The sequence below is a fragment of the Capsicum annuum genome, chromosome 3 (genome assembly GCF_002878395.1).
Source record: "Capsicum annuum cultivar UCD-10X-F1 chromosome 3, UCD10Xv1.1, whole genome shotgun sequence".
In the NCBI taxonomy this organism is placed as follows: domain Eukaryota; kingdom Viridiplantae; phylum Streptophyta; class Magnoliopsida; order Solanales; family Solanaceae; genus Capsicum; species Capsicum annuum.
Genome location: NC_061113.1, coordinates 1,952,024 through 1,967,797, shown reverse-complemented (window position 1 = coordinate 1,967,797; position 15,774 = coordinate 1,952,024). Strand labels below are relative to the sequence as shown.

At 37.9% G+C, this 15,774-nt stretch overlaps 1 protein-coding gene across 2 annotated transcripts; it reads right to left on the bottom strand.

The window, feature by feature from the left end:
• Positions 1-14,048: 14,048 nt before the first annotated feature.
• On the bottom strand, positions 14,049-15,347 carry LOC107865643 (elastin-like). 2 transcript variants are annotated; one of them, XM_016711863.2, is made up of 2 exons: positions 15,188-15,347; positions 14,049-14,628 (listed from the first exon to the last, which is right to left on the bottom strand). In XM_016711863.2, the coding sequence occupies exons 1-2, from the start codon at positions 15,294-15,296 to the stop codon at positions 14,276-14,278; spliced, it is 462 nt and encodes a 153-aa protein (XP_016567349.2). In that variant the 5' UTR covers positions 15,297-15,347; the 3' UTR covers positions 14,049-14,275. The 2 variants fall into 2 exon arrangements, with proteins under 2 accessions (XP_016567349.2, XP_047264833.1); XM_047408877.1 differs by having other exon boundaries at positions 15,230-15,338.
• Positions 15,348-15,774: the final 427 nt, after the last annotated feature.

Below are 15,774 nucleotides of genomic sequence, written 5' to 3'. Positions count from 1 at the left end.
TGATAGAGGACAGAATTAAGACCGGCCGAATAGTGAGTTTTACCGCATTAAAAGCCACCACACAAGCAATTCAAGGTGGATCTGGCGCATTTGGAGGTAAAAAGAAGAAAGATGATGTGGCGACTATCGTAGCTGGAACCCATTCCTATCCCAAAAGACCACCTCGCCCCTATACCCAATCCCAAGCCCAAGTCTACGCCCAAGCTCCATATATTCCTCCCCACCATTACTACCCTCCACAAAACCCTTTATATTCTATTCCACCACCCCCGTACCCAGTATATAGCGCGTAGCCATATGCCCAAACCCCTTCTTACCCACAGTGGCGCGCGCAAGCTCCACAAAATTGGCCATTCGCTCCACCAAATTACCAAGACCCCTCCAGACCCAGTTTTCAGCCTAGGCCCGAGTATAAGAAAGAAAAGGCGGTCAAAAATCAATTCACACCTCTTGGGGAGTCATATGCTAGCTTGTTTGATAGGTTGAGAAAGTTAAAGGTTTTAAGCTCAATTCAAGGAAGGCTTTCAAATCCACCGCCGAGGAATCTCGATTATTCTTTAAGGTGTACGTACTGTTCTGATATGCCAGGCCATGATATCGAGAAATGCTGGCATTTAAAGAGAGCTGTGCAAGATTTAATTGACACAAATCAGATACTGGTCCAGGCCCCGGAGGGTCCAAACATTAACCAGAATCCGCTGCCAACCCATGCTGAAGCCAATATGTTAGAATTGATATATGATGGGAAAGAGTCTTCGAGGGGTTATAAGCCTATTGTCAAGATACAGACCATTAAGAAGAAATCGGTGAATATAGCAGAGTCTTTGAAAGCAATGTCATTGAACCAGGAAGGAATGAGATAAGATAAAGCCCAAGAAAGCACAAAGAAACCCCTGGTCACAGTACAAGGCACCAAAAGGTATGTTGATTTAAGTCAAGATAAACCTAAGTTGACAGTGGTGGGAGCTCTGAGTCAGCCCATCTTGACGGTGAAAGGAGCACTGGCAGCGGCTATTGTCCTCAAACCGGTGACCTAACCTCCGATAGTTGATACGAATAGGGTTCCCTGGAATTATGGGCGGACTGTGATGACCTATCACGGGAAATAAGTAGTGGAAGATGTAGATGAGGTAGGGGTTTTGACTAGGTCAGGAAGATGCTTCGTGCCTGAAAGCTTAAGAAAGTCCAAGCCAACGGTGAGTGGACTGTCATCTATTAAAAATCCTATCACTAAAGAAGAAGTCGAAGAATTTTTAAAAAAGATGAAATTGCCAGAGTATTCAATATTAGACCAGTTGAAGAAAACCCCTGCTCAAATTTCCCTTTTATCTTTGCAGTTGCACTCCAAGGAGCATCGTGATGTTTTACTGAAGGTATTAAATGAAGCATATATTCCTAGGGAGATTACAATCAACCAACTTAAGAAAATGGTTGGAAAAATCTTTGAGGTCAATCGGATCAGCTTTCTGACGATGAATTGCCTGTTGAAGGTACAGGGCATAACCGGGGCCTTTACATTACAGTGAAGTGTAAAGATTTCTACGTCACTCATATTATGATTGATGGAGGTTCTGGTGCAAATATTTTCCCTATTTCTACTTTGCAAAAATTGAATATTGGTGTTGACAGGATCAGGCCCAACAATGTATGTGTTAGGGCTTTCGATGGTGCAAAATCAAATTCCATTGGCGAAATAGAACTAATGTTGACCATAGGGCCTGTTGAGTTCGCCATAGAGTTTCAAGTATTGAATGTAGACTCCTCTTACAATTTGTTGTTGGGAAGGCCGTGGATCCACAAGGCCAAGACGGTTGCATCTACACTGTACCAAATGATTAAGTTTGAGCATGACACGCAAGAAGTGGTTATTCTCGGTGAAGGAGATTTGTCCACCTACGTAGATTCTCCCTTATCTCTTATTGAAGCAAATAACGTAGAGGAGACATTCGTCTATCAAATTTTTGACACAGTGCCAGTGAATCATATCCTTGAATGGCAGGTTATACCGGGACCGCAATTGTCTTCTGCTTCTATCATGATGGTGAGTGAACTTTGGAAATACGAATTTGAGCCAGGAAAGGGTTTGGGAGCGTCTCTGCACGGTATAGCTTGTCCCATATGTCCGAGTGAGAACGTGGGCACGTTTGGTCTGGGATTTGAGCCTACGACTGAAGATCTAAAGAAAACCAAGGGAAGGAAAAAGAAAACATAGTCACTCCCTCGCCCAATGCCACTACTCAGTGAATCATTTGTTAAGAGTGGTGTCACGAAGCATGTGGAATTTACAATTGAATTGGTTGATGACTTCCAGAACCTTTTTATTGAAGTTGATATGGTCGAAGCAGGAGAAGGTATCAGTATGGCAGACGTGCAATTCATAGGTCCAGCTGTTTGGCTCAATAATTGGTAAGTCACTCCTCTCCCCGTCAGGAGGGAGTTTTGGTAGTTTATTTTGTTTTTCTTTCCGTTTATCCGAGTTATTTAAAGGTTGTAATTCGGATTTTAGTTTTTTTATGATTATGTTGGCATCTATGTTTAACCCTTCTATCTTTTTATTTAATGAAATGAAATGTCCCTTTTGTTTTGTGTCTAATATATTTTGTTTTCCTTTTTTTACACAGTTCTCTTTATGCTGATTCTAATAACATGACATGCATGCAGAATTTTCATCCTGATCTTAAAATCCAAACTAATCAAGATGTAATGAAGTAGGATGGGGAATATGATGAAGAAGAAGCACTAGAAGAAATAAGCAAAGAGTTGGAACAGTTTGAAGAAAAACCGAATCCTAATTTGAATGAGACTGAGCCAATAAATCTAGGGGATCAAGAAGATATTAGGGAAACTAAAATCACTTTACATGCTTTGCCACAGCTAAAAGATGGAATGATTCAAGCCTTAATTGATTATAAGGATGTTTTTGCATGGTCTTATGATGATATGCCTGGTTTAAGCACTAAATTAGTGGCTCACAAATTGTCAACCGATCCCGCGTTCCCTCCTGTCAAATAGAAGTTGAGGAAGTTTAAAACGGATGTAAGTATTAAAATCAAAGAGGAAATCATGAAACAACTTGAAGCCAAACTAATTCGAGTGGCTCGTTATCCCATGTGGTTATCCAATGTTGTTCCCGTACCAAAGAAAGATGGCAAAATTCGAGTGTGTGTTGATTACCGTGATTTGACCAAAGCAAGTCCGAAAGATGATTTTCCACTGCCCAACATCCATATTTTGTTAGACAACTGTGCTAAACACGAGGTTGCCTCTTTTGTGGATTACTATGCCGGATATCACCAGATCATTATGGATGATGAAGACGCGGAGAAGACGTCTTTTATCACACCATGGGGGACTTAATATTATCGAGTGATGCCGTTCGGTTTGAAGAATGCTGAAGTAACATACATGAGAGTCATGACTACTATGTTTCATGATATGATGCATAAAGAGAATAAGGTCTACGTGGATGATATGATTATTAAGTCAAAAAGTCGGGCCGACCATGTTAAGGATTTAAGAAAGTTCTTTGAAAGACTTCACAGGTATAATCTCAAGCTCAACCCGGCAAAATATGTATTTGGAGTTCTGTCTGGAAAGCTGTTGGGGTTTGTAGTCAGCCTTTGAGGGATTGAATTGGATCCCTCAAAAATCAAAGTCATTCAGGATTTGCCCCCACCCAAGAATAGGATGGAGGTGATGAGTTTGCTTGGTAGACTGAACTACATTATCAGGTTTATTGCTCAACTCACAACCACTTGTGAGCCCATATTCAAGTTGCTGAAAAAGAGTGCTGCAGTAAAATGGACTGAAGAATGTCAGGAAGAGTTCGATTGAATCAAAAGATATTTGTCAAATCTGCCTGTGTTGGTACCCCCGGAGCCTGGTAGGCCTTTGATCTTATATTTATCAGTCATGGACAATTCTTTCAGTCGTGTCTTGGGTCAACATGATGTCACAGTCAAAAAGGAGCAGGCTATTTATTATCTTAGGAAGAAGTTCACCGCATATGAGGCCAGGTATACTCTTCTTGAAAGGACGTGTTGTGCCCTAATTTGGGTAGCACAGAAGTTGAAGCATTATCTCTCATCCTATACTACTTATCTCATCTCCCGCATGGATCCTTTGAAGTATATCTTTCAGAAGCCTATGCCAATGGGTCGATTAACAAAATGACAAATATTGCTTACCGAGTTCGACATTGTATATCTGACTCGAACCGCCATGAAAGCCTAAGCCTTGGTAGATCATCTTGCTGAGAATCCCATCGATGAAGAGTACGAGCCATTAAAGACACATTTTCCTGACGAAAAAGTGTCGTGTTTCGATGAAGTCGTTATAGATGCTGATCCAGGTTGGAGGTTATTCTTCGATGGAGCTATCAATATCAAAGGAGTCGGAATAGGTGCGGTTCTTATCTCTGAATTGGGACAACATTTCCCGGTGACAGCACAACTTCAATTCTACTGTACTAACAATATAGCAGAGTATGAAACCTGCATTCTTGGTTTGAGGTTAGCTATTGATATGGGAGTCCAAGAATTATTGGTGTTGGGACATTCGGATTTGCTCGTCCATCAAATTCAAGGCGATTGGGAGACGCGAGATTTAAAGCTCATCCCGTATCGACAATGCTTGCAGGAGCTATGTCAATGGTTTGTGTTAGTAAAATTTAGGTATATTCCAAGGATTCATAATGAAATTGTTGATGTTTTAGCCACTCTGTCTTCAATGCTCTAACATCCTGATAAAGCCTACATCGATCCAGTGCATGTATATAGTCGTGATCAGCATGCTTAATGTAATGCAGCTGAAGAAGAGCTCGATGGAGAGCCCTGGTTCTTGGATATAAAGCGATACATGCAGTTTGGAGAATACCCAGCATATGCCACCAACGATCAAAAGAGGGCTATTAGGCGTTTGGCTAGTGAATTTTTCTTAAGTGGGGGAATCTTATATAAGAGAACCCCAGATCTAGGACTTTTGAGGTGTGTAGATGCAAGAGAAGCCTCGGCAATCATGGTTGAAATACACTCTGGAGTATGCGGGTCGCACATGAACGGTCATGTCTTGTCAAAGAAGATTTTTCGAGCAGGTTATTACTGGCTTACTATGGAAAGGGATTCTATTCAATTTGTTCGAAAGTGTCATCAATGTCAGGTACACGGTGATCTGATATGTTCTCCTCCTGTTGAGTTGCATGCAATGGCCGCTCCATGGCCGTTCGTGGCTTGGGAAATGAATGTGATTGGACCGATCGAGCCGAAGGCATCAAATGGGCATAGATTCATTTTGGTAGCCATTGACTACTTCACAAAGTGGGTAGAAGCAGTAACTTTCAATTCAGTGACAAAGAAGGTTGTGGTAGACTTTGTTCATGCCAATATCATTTGTAGCTTTGGAATTCCTAAGATGATCATTACAGACAATGCTGCCAATCTCAATAGTCATTTGATGTAAGAAGTATGTCAACAGTTTAAGATCGCACATCGAAATTCTACTCCATATCTCCCAAAGGCCAATGGTGCTGTAGAAGCCGCCAATAAGAATATAAAAAAGATACTGGGAAAAATGGTACAAAGGTCTAGACAGTGGCATGAAAAGTTATCGTTTGCATTGCTAGGTTATCGCACCACTGTTCGCACTTCAATAGGGGCAACTCTATATTTATTAGTGTATGGGACAGAAGCAGTCATCCCTGCAGAAGTTGAAATTCCCTCTCTTCGAGTCATTGTAGAAACAGAGATTGATGATGACGAATGGGTAAAAACTCGACTGGAACATTTGAGTTTGATTGAGCCAAAAAAGGCTAACGTCTGTGTGTCATGGCCAGTTGTATCAGAGGAGGATGGCTTGAGCGTATAACAAAAAAGTCCGTCCCAGGAATTTCGAAGCTGGTCAGTTGGTATTGAGACGTATCCTTCCTCACCAGGTTGAAGCGAAAGGCAAGTTCTCCCCTAACTGGCAAGGTCCTTTCGTTGTGAATAAAGTGTTGCCCAATTGAGCCTTATATTTGACAGATATTGAAGGCAAAATGGCAGAAATGACTATCAATGCTGATGCGGTCAAAAGATACTATGTATGATATTTGATCCTTTGTTGATTTTGTTGCATGTTTAGTACTTGCATTTTTAAAGATTGATATGATGAAGGCATTTTATTCTTCTATCCAAAGATTGTGTCATCTCTTGTTTACCTGTTTGAGCTTCGTTTTATTATGTTTTTCATATCCCTCTTTTGGAATCAAAATAGAGTCAAAGATAAATGTCGAGGAAATAAGAATAAAAGAAAGAGTTCGAAAATTAAAAAAAAATCAAAATCAAATCAGAACAAAGAACAAGCTGATGGAACTACATCTGACCTGATTCTCCTCTCTCGGGAGTGAGATATGTAGGCTGCCCTATTTCGGGCTCAGTCCAACCAAATAAAGATCTAAGATTCACCCAGTCAACAAAGCTGGGGCATGATTTAATGTGTTGTTTGAGTCGATTCTAAAAGTTGTAAGTCCCAGCCCCACTTCAAGTATCGTTTGAGCCCCTTACCATCTTTTCTAACCTTAACCAAAAGCCAAGTTACAACCAAAGAAAGTCCTTCAGATCAATTTTTGATAATGTCAAGGCTAAGCATGCAATGGATATGATGATACATTATGAGGTACCACTTGTCTTCCTCAGCATAAGAAATCAGGAAAGAAATATAAAAATGAGAGAGTCTTATTGGTGAAAACCCCCGTGGGCATCATAAGGCGATGGTGAGTTGAGAGAAATGAAAATGAGAGAGTCTTATTGGTGAAAACCCTTGCAGGCACCATAAGGTGATTGTGAGTGGAGAGAAATAAAAATAAGAGAGTCTTAGCGGTGAAAACCCTCACAGGCACCGTAAGGCGATGGAGAGTTCAAGAGAAAAGTGAAAAGTGAAAAAAAAAGAGATTTGTTGGCGAAAGTCTTTTAAGATGTCATCAATCGAATGTGATGTATGAGTCTAATGGATTTGAAGAAGCGGCTCAGCGTCAAAGGCACGAACTCAACAACAAATGGGGAGTTTGGATAGGAAGATCAGGCAGCTCAATCCAAAATGCATGTCATACTCATTGGAGTTGGTTGTCATATTCAGATAAGTTTTCTTTTGAATATGGGACATTGCCCTTTTCTTTCATTTACATATTCATGTTTTTTGTCTTTTTATGTCATTTATCAAAATAAAAGTCACCATCATTTCTTTACATTTTGATTCAAGTCTATGTCAACACAAGCGAGAAAGGATTTCAAAATTTACTACCAGTCTTTTCAATTATATGAGGAAAAGCCAAGGAACAGCACAGAAAAGAAATATGATCGTAATTCAACATGAAGAAAAGGAAGTCTATCAACCGACAGGCTATTGGATTCGTGAAAGCATTCAGATTTGGGAAAAGAGTGCACCTCAGGGGCATGGTAAAATGGAAACCCATTGTTTGAGTCAGAACTCATTTCCCTCAATCTGGATCCGGGGCAATGATGTGGTAGGATAGGGCAGGTGTCAGCGATTTGGAAGAAAGATGAAAGGAACGAGTGCTGGGGCAGATACCTGAGAAGACAAGAGTTGCAAGCCACCATTAAGTTTTTAACTGACAAATTTTCTTTGTTGAAATAGGGGCAAATTCGCTTCACTTAATTCAGCTACCATTGGAAATGCACATCCATGAGGCTTTACTTTATGTTCAGGACCCTCCTAGAAAATGGGATTTTACTTTCTGTTCAGGACCCTCCTGAAAAATGGGATTTTACTTTATGTTCAGGACCCTCCTGGAAATATGGGATTTTACTTTCTGTTCAGGACCCTCCTGAAAAATGGGATTTTACTTTCTGTCCAGGACCCTCCTGGAAAATGGAATTTTACTTTATGTTCAGGACCCTCCTGAAAAATAGGATTTTACTTTCTGTTCAGGACCCTCCTGAAAAATGGGATTTTACTTTAGGTTCAGGACCCTCCTCAAAAATGGGATTTTACTTTCTGTTCAGGACCCTCCTGAAAAATGGGATTTTACTTTATGTTCAGGACCCTCATGAAAAATGGGATTTTACTTTCTGTTCAGGACCCTCCTTAAAAATGGGATTTTACTTGCTGTTCAGGACCCTCCTGAAAAATAGGAATCTACTTTATGTTCAGGACTCTCCTGAAAAATGGGATTTTATTTTCGGCTCAGGACCCTCCTGAAAAATGCATTTTACTTTTGTTCAGGACCCTCCTGAAAAATGGGATTCTACTTGTTGTTCAGGACCCTTCTGAAAAAAGGGGATTTTACTTTATGTTCAGGACCCTCCTGAAAAAATGGGATTTTACTTGCTGTTCAGGACCCTCCTGAAAAATGGGATTTTACTTTATGTTCAAGACCCTCCTGAAAAATGGGACTTTACTATCTGTTCAGGACCCTCTTGGAAAATGGGACAACGCTTTCAAAAATGAAATGCTACTTTATTACAATTCTTGTTTGGGATAACTTTCGTTCTAGTTTTAATTTTCGGTTTCAGGAGCCCGCCTGAAGAATAGGGTGATGAAATAGCAAGTCGGACCACCTGGAGAATAGGATGAAGAAATGAAAAGTCATGCAACAAAGCTAAGTAATTGAAAGCCAAGCAACAAGTTGAAAAGAAATTGCAAGTCAGGAGCCCGCCTGAAGAATAGGGTGATAAAAGTCGAGTCAAGAGCCAACAGAAGTTGTATAGATAGGATTTTTGTAATTTCATTTATGTTTTAACTTGTAATTTTCATTTTTTTTTATGTAATGACAGTGCCGCAGACCGAAACCTCGATGGAACCTCACTCGACTCTCCAACTCGGTATAGTCCACCTCCTTCCAATCCTTTGAGATACTTGTCACTTGATTCCCTCATAACTGGGGTGGGTAGGATGTCCTAAGTCAAGACCTGGTTTTCCTCCTTCCTCTTGCTCCGTGCTATTAAATAAAAGTTAGGACGAAATTTCGTCTCGTTGTCTACTGCTTTGGATAAAAACACCACGTGTTTACATCCAAAAGGGGCATGATGTAGACACGTGATTTCGTCCTCTTAAAGTTCAATTTTTATTCACTTTTACTCATTTTTATTTTATCCTACCATGTACCCTCACCCATGTTATTATACCCTCACAAAATTCAAAAAATATCAAACTCCCTAACAAATCCTATCCTATCCTAACCCCTACATCTTATCCTAACAACCTACCCAATCAAATTAAAACACATCACACCCTACCCCCTACCCCACGTGACCCCACCTACCCTACCTCACAGCCTATATACACACACACAAAGGGACCATATTAGAAGGCCCAGGAATCAGAAAAAAAAAAAAAAAAAAAAAGAGAGCATTCCATTCTCTTCTTCTTTCTTCCTCACGACACTCTCACAGAATCCTCCATCGTCACTCATCATAACCGAAGAACATACATCACGCACACATGCAGTGAATTTGAGATAAATTGAGAGAAGTTTGAGAGGGGAGAGGGGTCGGCGATTGAGAGAAATGGCGCGGAGAACTTCGTTCTGGTGACCGGATCTTGCTGGAGCTCCGACTAGGCAACCACAACCGTCTCTTTGACTGCTCCGGTCAAACCTACATTGGAAAATCCCCAAAAACCTCTCTGTTTCTGTTCGTTCTAGCAAAATCTTGCCGAAACACCGTATCCAAAACCCATCGAAAAACCCATATCACCATCTCCTTCCTCCGTAAACCACCATAAATATATCAAATCGACCCAACTCGTTGGTTTCTACCACTGCCGGAGTTCAATAACAACAGTCAACTTGAATTTTGGTCTTTCTTTATTCTGTAATCTTGGTTTTGGTCCCGATGCCTTGGGCCTTCATCACGGACGTCCTCCAAATACAAAATACTTCGGGGCATTCCCCGGCGAATAAATACAAGTGATCGCGGGGCATTCCCCAATTAAATGTATACATTTCCAAATGCAAGAACTAAAACCAAACCGTTCAACTCAAATTCCACTTTCAAACATTCAACAAGAAAACTTATTCCAAAAATTTTGCCTACCCGAACCAACATTCGCCTATCCATTTCAACATATCATAATTTTATCACATTCCAACAATATTCATGCTCATTACGAATTAAATAAAACAACAATAAACCAAAGCTAATCTAAATTCAACTTTTTTATCAATTTTTCAATTTCATCCCCCAAATCCATTTTTAACCACATTATTAAACCAGTTCGACTATCAAATCACTTTTCAAAATCCAAAACCAACAACACATACCCCAACGAAGATTCAAACATTTAAGCATACCAATCATTCATATCCACAACAACAATTAACATTTTGCTCAAAATATTCAAAACCGCACCACAAAATCACGATATTAACCAACTTCGATATAATAAAAAAGTAGAGTTGAGAGATGGACCTTTGAAGAATCGATTTCGTTGATAATAAACTCAAGAAAGCCCGGACTATAGAATTCCCAATAGGACCTCAACAATGACGAACTCCAACTCCGTATTGAAAAATTTGAGACCCAAAACTGAAGCTCCGTAAATCCAATCGAACTCGAAAACCGACACTGTTCACGTATTGTTCACGGTACTGTTCATAGCACTGTTCACAGCACTGTTCACGGCACTATTCACGATACTGTTTCTCTCTCAATTTTTTTCTCTCCCGCACGATTCTCTCTTGTCTCCCTCGGTTTTTTTTTGTTCTTCTTGTGAGGAAGATGATTTGGTGATTGTTGTTATTGTGGAGAAGATGATGATGAAAGAATAAGCCTCCCCTTTTTCCCCTTTTAGAATTTTCCTTTTATATTTTTTTATTTGGTTTTTCTTTTTCTTTATTTATTATCCTATCTGGAAGCATATAATTGGTGTCTTGTGGGAATAAGTGTGTGGCACGTGGAAAAGTTAGTGTGACATGTGGAAAGATGAGGGTGGCGTGTGAAAAAATGAGTAGGGTGTGTGCCTTTTGCATGTATCCAATGAAAAATAGAAAGTGAGGTGTTGAGGTGACATAGTGAGGCGACAAAGATGCTATGTATTTAATTATTTTCAATTCTTTCTTTTATGGGAGAAATTATCAATTAAACAAAAGTATGGTAAGGTAAATAAAATAAAAATAAAAATAAAAATAAAAATAAAATAAAAATGATTAAAATATTTTCGGGAAAGGAAAAAATTACGTGTCTACATCTCTTATCTCTCTTTTCGTGAATATGTTTGAATGGTGTGATTTTTGGTTGAATCTGATTGAAGTGATTTTACTCGTTGTTATTTGATTGTTAATTCTGAAGTGAAGTATGTTAATCACGTAGTTGATTTGGGGTTAAGTTGGATTTAGGAGAAAAAGATCAAAAATTGTTAAAAGCAAATATTGATTTATGTTGGGTTAGTGACGATTACTTGATTCGGGATAAACGTTGATTTTTGTAAGTTCGATAGTATCATGTTCTAGGCCGCGAATCGTTAGGCAAACGATAGGGGTAGGCAAACGTAGGTTGGGTAGGCAAAGTTTAGAATTTGTGGTTTTGTTGAATATTTGAAATTTTGTTGAATGATTTGGTTTTCTCGCATTGAAAAAATGTACTCTTTTGGCCGGGGAATGCCCCGAGGTATCTGTATTATTTTATTCGGGGAAAGCCCCGAGAAAGTTGTACTTGAAGACGGTGCACGGTCAAGGCCCAGAACATCGGGTGGAGTAAAGCATCGGAGCATAGTTAAGTACTAGTGTAGGTTAGCGTAGGTTTATATTTTCACATTTTTTTTATTTTTTTATTTCGGACTGTATAATTGGGCGGAACACTATATTTTTTATTTGTTTTGTTTCGTGTGTTTGATTGTTTGTTTAATGTGTTTTGTGTGATTTATACATTCGTAATGTCAAATTAGCCGATACGCTCCACCAAGCAACCGTGGTCGAACCATGGGATCAAGGGGTGCCTAACACCTTCCTCTCGGTCAACAGAATTCCTTAGCCGGAATCACTGTTCATGGATCAGTTTTTAGAGTCAAACGGTTTTAAAAAAGGATTTCCAAAGGTGATTTGGCACACCGGATCTATGCCAAGTGGCGACTCTGAATTTAATTGTGAAATGAATCCTTTTCGAAATAAATTTTCAATCTTTTGTCACTTAAATAATAAAAATCCTTTCGAAACTTACAAAAGAAAATCTTTTTGGAGTTAAAAGGGGTGTGACTAGTCTTTCGTATTCAAAACAAATATGTTGACTATTTAAGAATTGTGGATTGTATTTCTGTTTCTACCACACTTAGGTGCTCTTGTGTTAATATTATTAGATCGTGCAATTTGTATCCGTAGTTGATTATCTTCTTATATTAGAACAATATTTATGTATATCTTATGTTCATTGATTTTGGCCTAGTTGGCAAATTCTTACCTAATTAATCCATTGCGTTAGCTTCGGGTTATGGTATTGGCTTACCTACTGGTGGGGGTTGGTAGGTTCCATCATGACCTGTAAATAGGGTCATGAAAAATTTGGTATATAATAGGCCACCTAACTCGTTATATTACACGAGTTATGGTCGTTGGAAGTTGACCAAAGTAAGAACTTCTACTAAAACTCAATCAGTAGTTAAGTTCTCAACTCAACTTTGAATTAGGAGATTTTTGTGACTTCAATTAATATCTAAAGATGTTTTCACACTAAATAACTTATCATCGCAAGATGAAACTCAATGGGTTCGGACCTATACTCGTATGAAGAACGGGTTCAAATTGTAGCCCAAAAATATGGGGTGTTACAATAAAGGATAAATAACATAAATATCAACCCTTTTGGAAGTAATTACACTCTCTCTCACTTTTTAAATTACTTTACTCTCCCCCCCACCTCCCACACACACACATAGATAACTTAAACTCCCACATGACGAATATAACAATGGATATAAGCCATGAGCGGAGCTATGTTGTAGCAAGCGTGGTCAGATGAACAATCTTCGTCGAAATTTTTTTTCGAATATATAAATTAAATATAGCATTTTTTAAATATATTCAATAACTAAACAATCTTAGCAAAGAAGGAAACAACAACCCAGCGGCCAAGAGTGTGCAGATTAACCCCAACCGCTGGGTTCGATTCTCAATTCTAGCAATTTATTTTTTCCACCACTCAGTTCTAAAAGTATGAACATCCTTAATAAAAAATTTGACTCCGCCACTGATATAAGACTTCTAGTAACGGATACAACCCTCCAAGTGGCAGAAATCACCCCCACATCGTGGATATAACTCTTCACGTGAAAAATATAAACCCCTACATGTTGAATATAACAACGGATATACGCCTTCTGAAAGACAATATAACCTTTCAGGTAGTGGACATCAACCCCACATCATGAATATAAACCTCCAAGTGGAGAACATTACAACCCCCACCCCGCCCCCACGTGGCAAATACAATCCTTCAGGTGGAGGCCATGATTAATTAAGTGACTAGCCAACTTTCATAACAAATCATCACGTGATATTATAAAGCCCTTGTAAGTAATGGCAAGATGTGACAGTTAGTAATATCTTGCTACTTTAGATCCTTTTGTATTAATTATGAATAAGATGTCATTCAGTTTATACGGATGGTTGGTCATGTAATATTTTGTTGGATAATATAACATAATATAATATTATGATCATATATTTTGATAACATACGATTCTTTTTATTTCACACATTATATTAAACTACTTTTCCATCCTTAATTACACGTTCTTTTGTTTCTTGAAATTTAAATTATCGAGATGATATTTTTAAAAATAAGTTTTTAATCACATCATATTGATATAAGAAGAATTTCCACCTGCAATACCTTTACATATAATTTCTGGAATTTTAATTTTAATTTAATTTAATTTTAAAAAATTAGTAATTAAATTGACTTTCAAAAAAGTTTTTAAATTTTCTAGTGGCATGATCAAAGTAGTTTTTAAAAATGTTTGGATATATTTTGATTGTTATAAAGAAATGTAAAATTGGCCACTAGCAAATAGCATCATATATCAAATTCCACAAATATAACATTTAGAATACATAACTTAAATTCGGGGATAATATAGTGTTGTATAAAGTGCAGCAGACATAACAAAGACAAAGTAAATAGACATGACTTCATTAGGATTTCCCTTAAACTATTTGCATGTCAATAACATGTAAACGTATATAAATTAAGTTCTTTGAGACTCCTAATATTTTATTTAACGAAACATGACATGATGACATGATATATATATATATATGCACCTTAGTACATAATTAACCTTAAATTAATTAGTTGCGAGGCAATCCTCCTCCATACAAACCACCTCTACGATATCCTCCACCATAACCATCACCAGGATAATATCCACCGATTCCCGGAATTCTTGGTATTGGAAGTCCGATTATCGGAATTACAACATCTGGAAGTCCTTCAATTTTCGAAATTTCAGCTCCTGAAAGTCCATCACGTCCTGGAACTCCTCCACTTCCTAGAAATTTGGCTTCATTTACCTCATTTGCACGTCCTATACCACCAAATCCTCCTCCTAATCCTGATCTTGGAAGTACTCCAATTTCCGGAATTCTTGGTCTTGGAAGTTCTCCGATTCCCGGAATTCTTGGTATTGGAAGTCCTCCGATTCCTGAAATTTGGCATCAGTTGCCTCATTAGCATGTCCTACACCAGTAATCATACACATTCATGTTAACAAGGTTGGCAAATAGTTGAATCAATAAATAGATTAAAATCCAGAAATTTATTTGGATTGAGATGGATTGAGAGAATAGCTTTATTGAATTTTGTGGGAATACGTTTTCCTCCCTCACTAGTACAGTACAGGTACTTAATTTGAATGTAATTAATAGGCCCTATAAATAGTTCAAAGATGATTTACAGATCTACCTTAAAATGGGTTAAACACACAGTTCTATTCCAACGCGTGTCAAATTTTGTTTTCTTTGTTTGTTTTCTTATAATTTTTTACTATCAAACAAAACTATTAAAAAGATGCTTGATCATAATAGCTTATCACTCCCCATGTTATAATTAAACTGAAGAGGTTTAGGGTACAAGGATCAAAGTACTTAATTTAGGATATGAATATGATTATATTGACTTTAATTTTGTTAAAAATATTAACAAAATAATTTAACTCTTCAAACAGTAACATTTTTGCATAAAATGAAATGGAGATAGTATACCCTTGTCCGGAGAAGTGGTGGAGCTCTGAGACAACTTCCTACCTGCAACCTCTGAGGTTATTGCAAGAAAAATAGCCAAAACAATAAGCATAAATGACTTTAATCCCATTTTTCCCTTGTTTCAAACTGTATATACTTTATATAACTTCTAATTGAGTTGTGATAGAAAACTAATGAACATTTTGCCTCTATTTATAGCATAATCATAAAGTTCTTGTGGGGGGATAAGATTAAAGATTGCATTAATTAAGTACCGGAATAGTAATTTATTAAGTTGGCAAAATTGTTTAGACTCGAATTTTCTATAAAGCACCTACCTATAAAAAGATTTCTCCTAAATAACTACTCTGTATGTAGATACTTACAAGCATTTTTTCATTTAGCTATGCCAAAGTATAGAGAATTCTTGAAAATATAACCTGCCTAATTCTTCAAGTTTTGGTGGGTTATTGAACCGCCAACTTTAGGTCAGTCATTTAAGTTCAATTCATTTTAGTTCATAAAAATTGGATTGAATAGTTCATAAAATATTGAATTGATATATACTTCAAATTGGTTGAAACGTGATATGTTATATATAGAGTTAT

Coding starts and splice junctions, on each gene's coding strand:
- LOC107865643 (XM_016711863.2), bottom strand. CDS start 15,296: ATGGGATTAAAGTCATTTATGCTTATTGTTTTGGCTATTTTTCTTGCA. Junction 14,629..15,187: donor CACCACTTCTCCGGACAAGG/GTATACTATCTC, acceptor GCCAAATTTCAG/GAATCGGAGGACTTCCAATA.